Raw genomic sequence first — 14,599 nt, 5'->3', positions numbered from 1 at the left:
TTATGTACCATGTATTGTACTTTCTTGTATCAATGAAACTTTCAAAAAAAATACAAATTAAAACCATATAATTATATTCTATAAGAAAATGACGTAAATATAGAACAAATAGTTCCAATGTCACACGCGTTGCAGATAATTTTAGTTTAATTTTTCATTAGCTTTTCAATTAATATATTTTTAACTACAACAATAATATTTGTTATTCGAATTGTTGTAATTAATAATTAATAGTTTTTTTATACTATTATATTTAAATTTATAGTTTTTATAAAGTTGAAACTTAAATTATTTAAAGTTGTTTGCCAAATCTAAATTATTTTTAGACACATTTATTCACTCAATTTATTGGAGATTAAGTTTATTAGCATTCCATAATATAAAAATTTTGACTATTTTAATTTTCTTGAATTATTTACTTAAATTTTGCAATAAAAATTTGTTGTTATATTTTGATAAAAAATTTGTTATAATTTAAGTGTTTATTAACATTACATAATAATTAATGTCTCAATTATCTATACTATTATTTAAGCTTTTGATTGACTCGGTGTCACCCTCAATCGGGTCACCAACTAGATTAGGAAGTTACAGGAATGTTCTTCCTTAATTAAAATAAGTAATATTATTCAAATGTATTTTAATATTTTCATTTTAAAAGAAACCAATAAAAAAATATGCATATGATGAGATTTGAATCCACACCAATTGCATTAATAAAACATTTAATTTACCATTAAACTAAATCTTTTTTTATTATAATTTTATACATTTTAATTTTATTATGCATACTTTATTACATTTATCAGTTATATATCTATACTTACTATTATTGATGTCACGCTCAATCGGATCACCAACTCGGTTAGAAAGTTACAAGAATGCCCTTTCGTAATTAAAATAAGTATATTTTCGGGGATATTTTAATCTTTTTACTTTAAAAAAGTAATAAAAATAATATGCATATAGTGCGATTTGAACCCACGCCGATTGCATTAATAAAATCTTTAATTTATCATTTAACTAAAGCTTTTTTATATATTTTTATAAACATTTTAATTTTATTATGCAGATTTTATTACATTCGTCAGTTGTATATATTATATTAATAATGTTTTTGATTGAGTTAGTGTCACAAGTTAACTCGACATCGATTCAAGATCGATGAAAACACCATAATAAACAATTTAATCTAATTTTTTTCATTTTTTTAATAATGAACATATTTTAGGTATTATTATTGATTAGTTTCAAAAAATATATTTTATTGTTTATTGTACGTGATTTTTAAACAAACATTTATATTTTAAATTTGTGATTTCTACACGCATGTGATAAAATTTTGAGTATGTTTTAATTTTTTGAATTTCACTATTTACAATCATTCTATCATATGAATTTGACTAATATTCTCCCTCATGTTGAAAATTTATTATGACAATAAAATTATGCCTTGCCAAAATTGCAACTTCAAATTATTTTAGTATGTATATATAGGTTAGAATTTGCTTTTTTTTTTTTTTTGAAAATTCAACTGGACTTTTTATAAAATCTTAAACCATATCAAAACAAAGACAAAGCAACAGGACCTAAATCCGCATAGAATTGGCCCATGAAATTTAAAATGAATGAAACAAAAAAAGGAAATCTAATCTTTTCCTATTCCAGTCGAGAGCAACAGCTGAACTCCATAAGTCTGTGTCTTTTCACATCACCGTCCCAGCTTTTGATGATAACATATTTCAAAAAATCTTTTAGTCTTCAGCTATCGATTTCCATGAAGGCTTTCTTTCCTTTTTTCAGTCTGGTAACCTTAGTCAACTTTTCTCTAGTGTGCGACGAACATAACCCGAAACACCACCTAGCAGGTAATGTCCTTCTCACTTTTTTAGTGCCTCTTTCGTAAGAATATGGGCATATGTATTCTCTGCTTTAGGGATAAAATGAAATCCGATCTCCTGAAAATGAATATTTTTACTGTGGATATCTCTGATGAGTGCCCCAATAAATGAGTGCCCCAATTATCGATCTGTCGAAATCTGTAGTTTGACATTTCTTTATTACAGTTATTGAATCTTCCATTATTTCTAGAATACTAAAACCCATAGAAATTCCTAATTGCATGGCTTGTAATCCTGCATGTGCCTCCGCCGCAAACGGAGATGCTACATCGGAGTGGAGAACCGTATTTGATTCCAAAAGTTCACCCCTACATCTCGTACTACCAATCCTGAAGCAGATCTGGAAGATTGTTGATCAAAAGCTGCGTCAAAGTAAATTATCACCCGCGTTCTCCTATCGACATGTTTATGGCCTCTGTTTATTTTTAAGGTGAGGCTCTTCTCCTCTATGTCGTCCCACTCAGAAATATAACTGTAAATTTGTTTCGAGATGTCCCTACCCGTCGTACTTTTCCTTTCATAGATTAACCGATTTCTATATGTCCAGAATAACCAAAGTCCGTAACAAAAAATACGACATTGTTCGCTAGTCCCCCAACTAAAAACCCAGGTAAGCCACTCCCACATGCTTTGAATGACATTATTAAGTACCCAAGAAAGGTTTAAGTTCATCCATACTTCTATCGTTGTAGGACACTGCTGAAATATATGGTTACTGTCTTCCTCAAAGTGACGACACTGGGGATAGTGAGCTTCCACAGCCATTTTTTTATGCTTGAGATTAGCTAGAATAGGAATATAATTCCAGGAGATTCTTCATACTGCTATTTTAACTTTTGAAGGAATGTATAAATTCCATAGTGTTCTGTAAAAATCTTTAGTCTCAGCATGTATAATATTATTACTAGGACCCGAATTAGTCTCCTATAATAGTTTATAGGCGCTTCTAACTTAGAAATCGCCAGACGGTTCTCCTCTCTACACTTGGAAGTCTTCGTGTACTGTCTCCGCCAAAGGGATCTACATAATTTTCTTTGCAATATCCACATTAAAGGTATTAACAATTATATTTTTTTCCAAGTTCTACTGGTGACCTCAATCAAATCTGATACTAACTTGATGTTGTTGTCTTGATTCTGTAATCTATCTGCTTCATCTCCTGAAATCTATAGATCACCCCAAACAGAATTTCGGTCCCTCATACCAACCCTCCAACATGGACCTTTCTCCAGAAGTCCTTTTGCTGCCCAGATGCTCTTCCAGGTAAGCGAAGGTAAATTCCCTAACTGAGCTTTAAAAAAATTCGAGTTTGGATAATATTGTACTTTCAAAACTCGGGCTAACAAAGAATTGGGAAAATTAATAAGATGCTAGCCCTGCTTGGCTAATAATGCAATATTAAATTTGTCAAGATTTCGGAAACCTGGGCCACCATCTTCTTTTAATGAACATAGATCCTTCCAAGCACACCAATGAATACCTTTTCTACCTCGACTTTTTTGCCACCAGAATTTAGCTATTATATCCTCTAAATCAACACATAAAAATTTAGGGAGTAAGAAACAAGCCATAATGTAGGTTGGAATGGATTGAAGAATAGCCCTTATGAACACCTCTTTCTCTCCTTGAGAAAGATGCCTTATACTCCAGTTATCAATTTATTGCTTAAATCTATCCTTCAAGACTTGAAAAGACAATTTTTTTCTTCTTTTCACCATATTGGGGAGACCAAGGTACCGTTCTGGATCATTTGAGCTACGCATCCCAAGTACACTGGAAATTATTGTTCTTTCCCCATCCTGTGTATTAGCACTAAAAAATACTATAGACTTATCATAGTTTACACATTGACCAGAATAAATCTCATATTATGCAGAATCTGCTTCAAAGAATGAGCTACTCTTTCTATAGCCTCCCCAAACAAAATACAATCGTCTATAAATAATAGATGTGAAACCTGCGGACCACTTCTACTTGCCTTAACTCCTCTATTATTTCATTGCAAGCTGCATAAGACTAGAAAGACTTTCCCCACAAAATAAAAATAGGAATGGGCTCACGGGGTCACCCTGTCTTAGTCCTCTAGTAGGGTGAAAAGTTTCTCCAATATGACTATTAAAGACCACCGAATATGAAACTGTAGATATTAATTTCATTAAAGAATTAACCCAACTTGGCTCAAAACCCATTCGCTTCATTATCTCCTTCAAAAAATTCTATTCAACCCTATCATATGCTTTGCTCATGTCCAATTTCACCGTCATAAACCATTTTTTCCCCACTTTGTGTTTTAAGGTGTGTAAAATTTCATAAGCCAGTAAAATATTATAAAAAATCAATCTCCGAGGCACAAAATCACTTTATGCTAAATCAATACATTTATCTACCACAACCCGAAGACGATTAGCGATGACCTTAGCCATCAATTTGAAAAGCACGTTACATAAACTAATTGGTCTAAATTGAGTAATGTTTGAAGGGTTTGGAATTTTTGGTATTATCACAATATTGGTTTTATTGATCGAACTAATGTCCATACCTCTATTTAGTAGTTGAAGACAAAAAGATGTAACATCTTCCCCGATAATTGGTCAACACTTCTGATAGAATAAAGCCAAAAAATTGTCCTCTCCTGGCGCTTTTGTGGGACCCAATTTTGATAATGCCTCTCGGATCTCCTCCTTAGTGTATCTCATCGTTAACCTAGAATTGTCTTCATCAAATATACAACGATCAATTCCTGACAATATGATCGTAATTTCCCTTCCTCCCAACTGAAAACAAATTCTGGAAATATGATCTAACAATTACTTCTATTTCTCGAACCTCTTCCGTTTCCTTACCATCATCGAATTGTATTTTGCGGATAAAATTTCTTATTCGTTGTTGTGTCGTTTGCTTATGAAAAAACGCAGTATTTCTATCCTCAAGTTTCAACCAATTAACTCGCGCCCTCTATTCCCAATAGCGCTAATCCTTTTCGATCTAAAAATGAAGTTGGATCTTTGTGTTAGTGAGTTCTGCCAAATTTTCATCATTCCGCTCAGATTCCAACAATTCTGCCAGTTTAGAAGTTAACACCTCCTTTTTCTCTTTTCTGCTTCCCTGAATTTGATTAGCCCATCTCTCTAAGCCTTTCTTCACATTTTCTAACTTACTAAGTAGATCTCCTGTGGAATTATCCCAAATATGTCGAACCTCCTCAGCAAATGATTCCTCCAAAACCCACCATGCTTCAAACTTGAAACTTTTGTTAGGTCGCTCTTTGTCTTCTCGTTTTGTAGAAATAAACAATAGACAATGATCTAAAAAAATGAGAAAGATGTTGAATTAAAGACTCAGAAAATAAAGCCATCCATTCCTCAGTAGACACTCCCCTATCTAAGCGTTCTTGAATGTTTGTTTCTTGTAAATTTCCTCACTCCTAAGTAAACCAGTTTCCAGAATAACCTACATCCAACAGATTACAATTTTCCAACACCTTGCGAAATGCTTCCATTCATATTTCCTTTCGAGGTAAGCCTCTATTCTTTTCGGATCCATACATAATTTCATTAAAATCCCCACAAACTAACCATGGAAGCTCCCCAGCATTGCGCAGATGTCTTAAAATATTTCATAATTCATCATTATCCTGCATATAATGAGAGCCATAAAAACCAGTAAATCCCGACTTGTTACCTTCATCAGTGTCTTCAATTACCACATCAATATGTCATTTTGAAAAACTTAGAAGTATAATATTAACATCCCCACACCATGCCAAACATAACCCTCCTTTAGATCCAATCGATTCAACATCAATGCCATTAGGAAAACCACAACTCCTTCGAATTCTTTCCATCTGACTCCTATTAATTTTTATCTCCATGAAAAAGACCAGTTGGGATTATATATCTTAAGCAAATGTCAAAACCGTCACACTGTCCGTGGATTCCCCAAATCACGAACATTTCAACTAAAAATTTTCATTGCTTTAGGTCAGCTTGCCTTTTGGCAGCCGCCAATAATAAAAAATTACTATTCACCATTCTCATCTCTCTTGTATTCAAACTATAGGATTCTTCGCCGACTATGGACCATTCAATCTCTCCTCTGTATCTCTTATTCTCCTCTTCTCCTATTAAAACTCCTTCTTTAGCATCATGGTCCATTGCAAATTGATTTCCTGCCCGTTTAAAATATGCAGGTGAATTCCCTTCCAGATTAAATCCTAAAATGGGATCAATGATAAACCCACTTCCAGAATTATTAATCGCACCCCATATTCTGCTTTCAGATGCCCAATTTCCATTGCTACAGACTCCCCTTGCTCATTCTTCTCCCTCTGGTAACCAGACACTACTTTATGCTTGGGCTCTTCGAGATTGTGCTCATAGCGAAAGATCCCAGCCCATCTCAATAGTCTCTGCACTTAGTGCCATTTTTGCCTCGCAGAATGAGTCGCTATGTCCCAAACAACCACAATAGAAATAAAAAAGTATCAATCTTTCGTATTTGAATCTAACATATGATCTATTTCCATAAAACATAACATGCTTTTTCCTCTTTAGAAGGTATCGCACATCCAGTTGAATCTTGACTCGTAAAAAATTCTGATATCCTTTCCCCATATTAACACCATCATACTCCAAGAACCTTACTAAGAACTCGCCTAATTGCTTTGCCAAAGCCTTAGAGAAAAAACTTGCAGGAACATCATGGATCTGAACCCAAAAGGGCGTCAAAATTAAAGGGACTCTTAAAAGGGTCTTCCCCCCACTGCAGCGTATGTAGTATCAACAAATGGTTATTAATGTCCATGGTGAGCCCTTCAAAACCCTCTCCATATCCATAATATGAAAAAATTGAAATAGAAACCTTCGTTCCCCTAGATCTAGAATTTGGACACCTCTGACCGGATGCCACAAGTTCACCATGGTGCTTTTCATAGTCAAAAAATGGATGACACTAGCTGTTAGGAAACAACCCACTAGGTGAAAACCCCATCTTCCGTTTCTGGAGTTTGAAAAGGTTGTATTTGTAAGATCGCTTCCTCTTCTTCGTTAAAAGTTAAACCAGCAAATTATGCTTCCATAAAGACTGATTAAATTTCACGCTTTGAAGATAATAATTGAAGAAAAAAATAACTATCAAAAGCAGCCGCCGCCACAGTAAACCAAAAGTAATATGATTTTTTTAATATTTTTGATCTGATAAATATAAAGTAATTTAATATAAAATTTATTTTTATTTATTATATAAACTAATTTAATAAAAATCTTTAATAGGATCATAATTTTTGTTTATAAGTATGATAAATTTTATTATTTAATAAAAATACTTAAAATGAAAAAGTCTAATAATATACAAAGACTATACTCTTGAGTTCAAAAGTTTCTTCGTGTTTATATATATATTATAGATAATATACATTGAAAATAGGTTAAATTCTAATATTAGTCTTTATACTTTACAAAAGTTATGGATTTAGTCATTGTACTTTAATTTATTCATTTTTAGTCCCCATACTTTTCAAATTTTAAAATTTCAATCCTTAGCAAACAATAACTGTTAAATTCATTTAAGTTCAGTTCTCTTATTTTCAAAATTTGATGGGACAAACCTATTATCATATGTCTAATGTTATGTTAACTTGTTATTTTCACATATTACTTACTAAAAATCCAGTTAATAGATTAACGATTGTCATTTGTGTCAAGATTAAAATTTCAAAATTAAAAAAATAGAGACTTAAAATGATCTAATTGGAGAATACAAACTAAACCTACAACTATACGCATAGTACAGGACTAGTAACTAAATTTAACCAAACAAAATTAACTTCTATCTTTAGGTCAAAACTAAAATTTCAAAATTCAAAATGTAAAAAGATTAAAATTGGTCAATTCAAGCCGATTGAGTCTTAGCTCGATTGGCATAGGTATTGTTACCAATGTAGGAGAATATGGGTTCGAGTGTGCTGAAATGTATTATTCTCCTATTTATTGGGTATTCGAGTGTGCTGAAATGTATTATTCTCCTATTTATTGGGTATGGAGGGGCTACGAATAATTCTAAAAATTATGTAAAAAAAATAACGTATATGGGTTGTACACTATTGATTATAAGTGAACCCGAGGGATTAAGCATTCAAGTTTATATGTGAACTCATGTTGTATACTCTTAAATTTACTTAAAAATTTAGTATTAATATACAAGAATAAATATTATTTTTTTATATAAAAATTTAAAAATATATTCACACCCAAAATATTATTATTTTCATCTTAACTAAAGTAATATTTAGATTTTTTTTAAAAAAATTCCCAAAAAAAAAATCTAAAATACAATTTTGTTTTTGAAAAATAGCATGATAAATTTTAGTATATTTAATAGTAATTTTAGAATAATTAAGCGAAAAGCGGAGAAAACAACTATTACCGTAATGTAAAACCCGCCTCTGTCGGTAAAAATAAATGAGTGGTATATATATATTATAAAGTTGGGAGAAAAAAAAAAATTCATTTGGCCATTTCCAATCCATATAGATCTGCTCGTTTCTCGCTCCCGATTCTGAGGAAAAGAAAACGATTTCTCACGAGTTCAAAGCTTAACAACGGAGAGTCCTTTCAGGTCACCCTTTTTTCTACTTCATTATCTTTTATCGTTTTGATCGTTTTCTTTAAGCTTTGTATTGATTCTTTTTAAGGATCTCAACTCTTTTTTTTTTTCCCTTTTAAGCATTCAATCATGTTCTTTTCATGTCAATATTTGATTCTGTCTTTTATCAACGATTTTTTTATATGTAAATCTGGGGTTTTGGTAGTTGGGGATCTGGGTTTGCAATGCTTTGGTCTTTTTACAAACCTTAGGTTCTAGTTTGGTTGGTGGAAAGCTGAGCGAAGGTTTTTGGATCTCATGTTCTTTTGCTATCTGGGTTTTTTGGTGATGGGTGATTGATTATTTGCTGCGTTTGATTTATGTTTTCTTTTTCTCTGTTCCGAGATTCTGGCCATTTTCTCTTTTGAAATTTTATTGGTAAACAAACATAGCGTTAGGGTTTCCTTTTACATGGTGATATCTGATGATTTTTGGCTATTAATGCTCCAATTAACGGAGTGCTTAAGTGTCGAATTCATATGTATCTGGGAACTTAATAGATTTCTGTGCTTAAATTGATTGGATTCTGCTCCTATGATATAGGATTTGTGCTTAAATTGATTGGATTCTGCTCCTATGATATAGGATTTGAAGTTGATATTGAATGGAGGGAATTGGGGGCGACAGTGCATCAGTTGCATCACCTTTGCCTCAATGGGGGCATGATGCTTGGAGGATCTATCAGTATTATCTGGATAAGACTACTCCTCATACAGCATATAGGTGGATTGGAACTCTTGTTGTAGCAGCTATCTACTGTTTGCGGGTCTATTATGTTCAAGGATTTTACATAGTTTCGTATGGCCTTGGGATCTACCTGCTGAATTTGCTAATTGGGTTTTTGTCCCCTCTGGTTGATCCTGAACTTGAAGTTACTGATGGGCCTTTGCTTCCAACAAAAGGTTCAGATGAATTCAAGCCATTTATTCGTAGGCTACCTGAGTTTAAGTTCTGGTAATTGAAAATTTATTGGCTTCTCATTTGTAGCCACTTTATATATTTCAGAAACATTTAATTTGCGGAGTTTGTTTCTTTTTGTGTGTGATTTGGTTTATTAAGGAAACAATCTGTTCAAGGTTTATCCATTTAGGCCAAGTCAAAATCATCATTTATGAAACTTGGGGAATATCAGTGCATGATTTGAGATATTATTAACTTAAAGATGTCTTACTTTGCTGTGGGCGGTACTAGCTTGTATTCAATTGAAATTAAGGTCTTAGTTTTTTTTTTTTTTTTTGTGCGTGTGTGTTTGACTTTTTAAATATCCCTATGCAGTTAAAAGAAATTATTAAAAAGCTTTGGTATAGCTTTCTTTCCTGTCTTAACTTACTGCAATGTAAGTGTAAATTTTCTTGGACAAACTTATTTCCAAGATTCAGACTTTTCCAATTTACCTAGCATCTCTTTAGCATACTTGCTGCTTGAGTGCAACAATTCTAGCATGACTATCTGTAAGCACCATTCCATTATGTGCTCAAGCGATAACTGGTAGAAATGATGTTCTAATTAAAGTCTCTGGTTCTGCAAATGCAGGAGAATGTGCTTGAAAGCATTTGCTCTTACCTGTCAATTTCATTTAGCTGTTACCTTGTCATTGTCAATTACTCGATCTTGTGCATTCCACTATTAGAATGTAGAATCTCTTATCTATTTATTTATTTCCGAAGTATGGTTTTTTCTATTTATAGAATAGAAATGTGATATTAGTAAGTGGTGTGGACATGTATTTGGACCTTTTTTTGTCTTGCTTGAGATCTGTATGGCTTTGTCTTAATGAAAGGGTTTTTAAGTATGGATAATACTCAGTTCTGTTTTGTGATTTCTTCAGGTACTCCATGACCAAGGCTTTCTGCATAGCATTTGTCATGACTTTCTTTTCGGTATTTGATGTCCCTGTCTTTTGGCCTATATTGCTTTGTTATTGGATTGTTCTCTTTGTCCTTACAATGAGGCGTCAGATTGCACACATGATCAAATATAAGTATATTCCATTCAGCTTTGGGAAGCAGGTCAGCTTCAACCGGATATATATATTTTCTACTCTTATAATTGCTACTATGTCAGCATGTGTCTTTTGCTTGTACTTTTATTTTCTAATGGCTACCGGGACCTCCCAATATGTTTGCTTGAAAGATAACAATCTTTTTTTTTTCTTTATGGACAGAAATATACTGGTAAGAAAGCTTCCCCAAGTAGCGATGGCTCCCGTGTGGATTGAAGCTTGGTTGGTTCACAGGGTAAGTAAATGACCTGGTGGAAAAATGCAATGTTGCATCCAGATGATAATTCATGATAACTGATTTTCACCTCTGCTGTTATGGATTTTTTAGTATGCAGTCACTGCAAAACAAAAGTTGTCCCTGTGAATAGTCTTCAAATATTGTGAGGCCTCAAAAAGAATAATCTTCTTAAATGTAATAAAAATATAAAAAACTTATTTATGCTTATAATATTTATAGGGTGTTTTTAATTGATATGAAGCTAACCAAGCATATCTTATGCTGGGTCTAGGTTATATCATTAACAGGCAAAGTCCCACACTCCACTTGCCTTATGGGGGTTCCTTGTCCATACATGTCGTTTTCCATATTCCTTTGGTTATTCAAGCTGCAACTTACCATGAGGAAGTTAGAAGGGAAAAGAATGAAATGAATAATTCAGCAGGGATTCATGACCAGGAATACATTTCTCTGAGCTACGTGAAGGAAAAAGAAGCAGAAAACAATGGAATAAAACATATATATAGCGAGTAGTGACTGCTGACATGGTAATTAAATAAGGTTTAAGAGAATGACATTGACGCGCGTTTGAATTGGACGATTTAAAGCAGTGTTTTGTTGCAGAGATTGAGAGAATGCAGAGGTAATAGCACCCTTTGTCTCCTTCTCTCCCATTTCTTATTGCAGAGATTGAGAGGATACAAAGGTTGAGAATCTGTTAGCCATGGCTTTGGGACCATGCAAATGGATTTCCACCATCACATTTGCCTTCCTTTTGGTCATGTTCACTGTCACTCTTTGGAGCCTTGAATCAAATCAAGTTCAATACCCATTTGCAGGGTAGGTTCAGTTAATTTGAAATATAAACTCATATTTTCTTTGTTTCCACGTCACTTGATTTGAATATTATTTTGGGTTTATACGGCTTTTTTTTTAAAATTTTTATATCCACTTTATGCATTATTAGTGAATTAGATAATGAGGCATTGTTCATGCAGGGATTTAACAAAGATGATTCTAGGCAAGCTTGAAGGATGGAGTTTGAGCAAGCATGGGGTGATCACTGAAGAGGGTAAAAGAGGGGCTAAATCTGTAGGACCAAACATGACATCTTGCCATCCATCTTATGGCCGTAAGGATCTTCTTGTTGATTGTTGCCCACCAGGATTCCAGTTACCGCTACCCTTCGTTGATTTCCAGTTTCCCGATCCCCAGTCCCCATTAAGAATCCACCGCCCAGCCCATGCTGTCGATGTCGACTACATCGCTAAATATGACAAGGCATTGTCCATAATGAAGTCGCTACCACACCATGACCCTCGAAGTTTCTCCCGTCAGGCAAACTTGCACTGTCTCTTCTGCACCGGAGCCTACGACCAACAAAACTCCAATGCTCCGCTCAGTATCCACCGCACATGGTTGTTTTTCCCATGGCATCGAATGATGATATACTTCCACGAACGTATCCTCGGTAGTCTCATCGGAGACGAAACGTTTGCTTTGCCATATTGGGCTTGGGACATCCCTCAAGGGATGGTAATACCCGATATGTACACCAACAATAGTTCATCTTTTTATCATACAATGCGCGACGTTTCTCATCTTCCACCACAAACGGCGGATTTAAACTATGTTTCGGACACAAAACTAATCCCTGAAGATCAAATAGATATAAATCTTGCATTTATGTATATAACCAAATGGTGTCTGGAGCAAGAAAGACCGAACTGTTCAGGGGGTGTACATATAAAGCTGGAAAGGAAGGTTACTGTAATGGACCAGGCACAATAGAGCTTGCCCCTCACAACGCTTTGCACACATGGATCGGGAGCAGCTTAAACCCTGGAAGGGAAGATATGGGTAAGTTTTACTCTGCAGCAAAGGACCGTATTTTCTACGCACACCATGCAAACATAGATCGCCTATGGGAAGTTTGGAGGGAAGCTCATAAACAACAATTGGATATCAAAGATCCAGATTGGCTCGACTCTTTCTTTTACTTCTATGATGAGAATTTGAGGCTCGTGAGGGTTAAAGTCGGTGATGTTGTGGATACAATCAAACTGGGTTATTCTTATGAACAGGTTCACCGTCCGTGGTTGAATATGCGTCCCAAGCCTTCTTACCCACCAAAACTAGCTCGTCAAACGTTGAAAACGAAAGAGAAGAACAAATTAGAAATGTTGTCAAGGACCCATGTTTCGTCCTCCGAGTTGGATACTCATGGTCGAGCTCTGGACGCTAGCTTGACAGTAAAGGTTAGGAACCATTGGAGGAAGAAGGAGAAAGAAGAGGAAAAGGTCATGGTTGTGCACGGGATTGAAGTGAAGGGAGATGCATATGTTAAGTTTGATGTGTATGTAAACTTGATTGATCAGTTCAAGATCAGCCCAAAGTTCAGGGAATTTGCAGGGACCTTCGCTCACATTCCGGGCGGCGGACCCGGGAAGAAGAAAATTGACCTTAAACTTGGAGTGTCGGAACTGCTGGAAGATTTGGAAGCCGACCAAGATGAAAGCATATGGGTAACATTGTTACCAACAACACCAAGTTGCAGCAATGTAACAGTTGGAGGGGTTCGAATGGAGTACATCAAATAATTTTGATATATTTCTCGATTAAGTTTTGTTTTCTTTGCTTTTTTCTTTTAAAATCTTTCCAAGAGTCATCATTATTTGTTTCATGATGACCCTTTTGCACTGAAAATAATAATCATGGGATGGGACATATTGTATTAAATTTATTTTCTACTTTTTATATTGTCTAAATATTATGTATTATCAATAAATAATTATAATCAACAAACCAATAGTAAAAGACTTGTCAATAATTACTAATAATTTTATTTGAAATAATTAAATAATCATAATCATTATAAATCAATATTAATAACTCTTGGATTTAGAGAATTGAGTTTAAGAGGTTAGGGTATTGGATTTAGTGTTTAGGATATCAAGTTTAGGGTTTAAGGTTTTATAATTTATTTATAATTAATTATTATTTAATTATGTTTAAATAAAGTTATTAAAATTTATTTATAAGTCATCCACTATGTTTAATTTTATTTAATGATGATGTATTGTATTATATTATTATTCATTTGATGGTACATGGAACTAGAGGTGCTCATGGGCCAGGCCGGGCTGGGCCTAAAAAAATTTTGGCCCGCGTCCTAGGCCCGAGCCCGGCCCAAAATATGGGCCCGAAATTTTGTCCGGGCCCGGCCCGAGAAAAAATTCCTAAGCCCGAGCTCAGCCCGGCCTGGCCCATTTTTTAAATAAACACCAAAAATTTATTTTAAAAATAAAAAATAAAAAAAGTATTTTAAAAATATTTTAAAAATAAAAAAATATATTTATTATATATATTCGGGCCGGGTCCGGGCCAAAAAAGTGGTGCCCGAAAACGGGCCTCATTTTTTGCCCAAATCTATATTTCGAGCCTATATTTTTACCTGAACCCTCCCATATTTGGGGCGGACCGTTGGGTCGGGCCAGGCCGCCTGGCCCATAAGCACCTCTACATGGAACTTATGCACTGACAATGCATCAAATATTTTCCTTTACCTTATTATGTTGTATTATTTTAATCCATGTGTATAAGAAATTTCAATTATAAAAATAATAAGTATTATTGTGATTAATTATGATAAATATATTGCTAAAAAAATTATGATAAATATTAAAATTAAAAAAATAACATTTTATCATCTTTTGTTATTTTTAGGTAAATTACATCCTAAGTCAATTATATCAGTAAGTTTACGTTTTGATCACTCAACTTCAAAATGTCGCAAAATGGTCATTAAACTATTTAAGAGTCTTCATTTAAATCACT

The 14,599-nt window shown here is 33.9% G+C and overlaps 3 protein-coding genes across 7 annotated transcripts; all 3 read left to right on the top strand.

Moving 5' to 3' along the window:
• The first annotated feature begins 1,576 nt into the window (after positions 1 to 1,576).
• Positions 1,577 to 11,602, top strand: LOC107945031 (protein RER1A). 5 transcript variants are annotated; one of them, XR_005922237.1, is made up of 10 exons: positions 1,671 to 2,331; positions 2,449 to 2,511; positions 2,594 to 2,955; positions 3,074 to 3,174; positions 8,432 to 8,516; positions 9,129 to 9,497; positions 10,372 to 10,552; positions 10,708 to 10,780; positions 10,874 to 10,957; positions 11,055 to 11,308. XR_005922237.1 is itself a non-coding variant. In XM_041108253.1 (9 exons), exons 6-8 carry the CDS (start codon positions 9,148 to 9,150, stop codon positions 10,759 to 10,761), a joined length of 585 nt encoding a protein of 194 aa, XP_040964187.1. In that variant the 5' UTR covers positions 1,577 to 2,331; positions 2,449 to 2,511; positions 2,594 to 2,955; positions 3,074 to 3,174; positions 8,432 to 8,516; positions 9,129 to 9,147; the 3' UTR covers positions 10,762 to 10,780; positions 11,055 to 11,602. The 5 variants fall into 5 exon arrangements, 3 of the variants coding, with proteins under 3 accessions (XP_040964187.1, XP_040964188.1, XP_040964189.1); XM_041108253.1 differs by lacking the exon at positions 10,874 to 10,957 and having other exon boundaries at positions 1,577 to 2,331; positions 11,055 to 11,602; XR_005922236.1 differs by having other exon boundaries at positions 10,708 to 10,957.
• LOC121224480 (aureusidin synthase) lies at positions 11,487 to 12,431 on the top strand. The gene is made up of 3 exons (XM_041107879.1): positions 11,487 to 11,602; positions 11,761 to 12,298; positions 12,423 to 12,431. Exons 1-3 carry the CDS (start codon positions 11,487 to 11,489, stop codon positions 12,429 to 12,431), a joined length of 663 nt encoding a protein of 220 aa, XP_040963813.1.
• Positions 11,762 to 13,530, top strand: LOC121224635 (polyphenol oxidase, chloroplastic). The gene has a single exon (XM_041108252.1). The coding sequence runs from the start codon at positions 12,463 to 12,465 to the stop codon at positions 13,360 to 13,362; it is 900 nt and encodes a 299-aa protein (XP_040964186.1). The 5' UTR covers positions 11,762 to 12,462; the 3' UTR covers positions 13,363 to 13,530.
• The last annotated feature ends 1,069 nt before the right edge of the window (positions 13,531 to 14,599 follow it).

This window comes from Gossypium hirsutum, chromosome D12 (genome assembly GCF_007990345.1).
Source record: "Gossypium hirsutum isolate 1008001.06 chromosome D12, Gossypium_hirsutum_v2.1, whole genome shotgun sequence".
Classification (NCBI taxonomy): Eukaryota; Viridiplantae; Streptophyta; class Magnoliopsida; order Malvales; family Malvaceae; genus Gossypium; species Gossypium hirsutum.
Note: the sequence above shows the minus strand (reverse complement) of the source record. Positions and strands in the feature narration are given on the sequence as shown.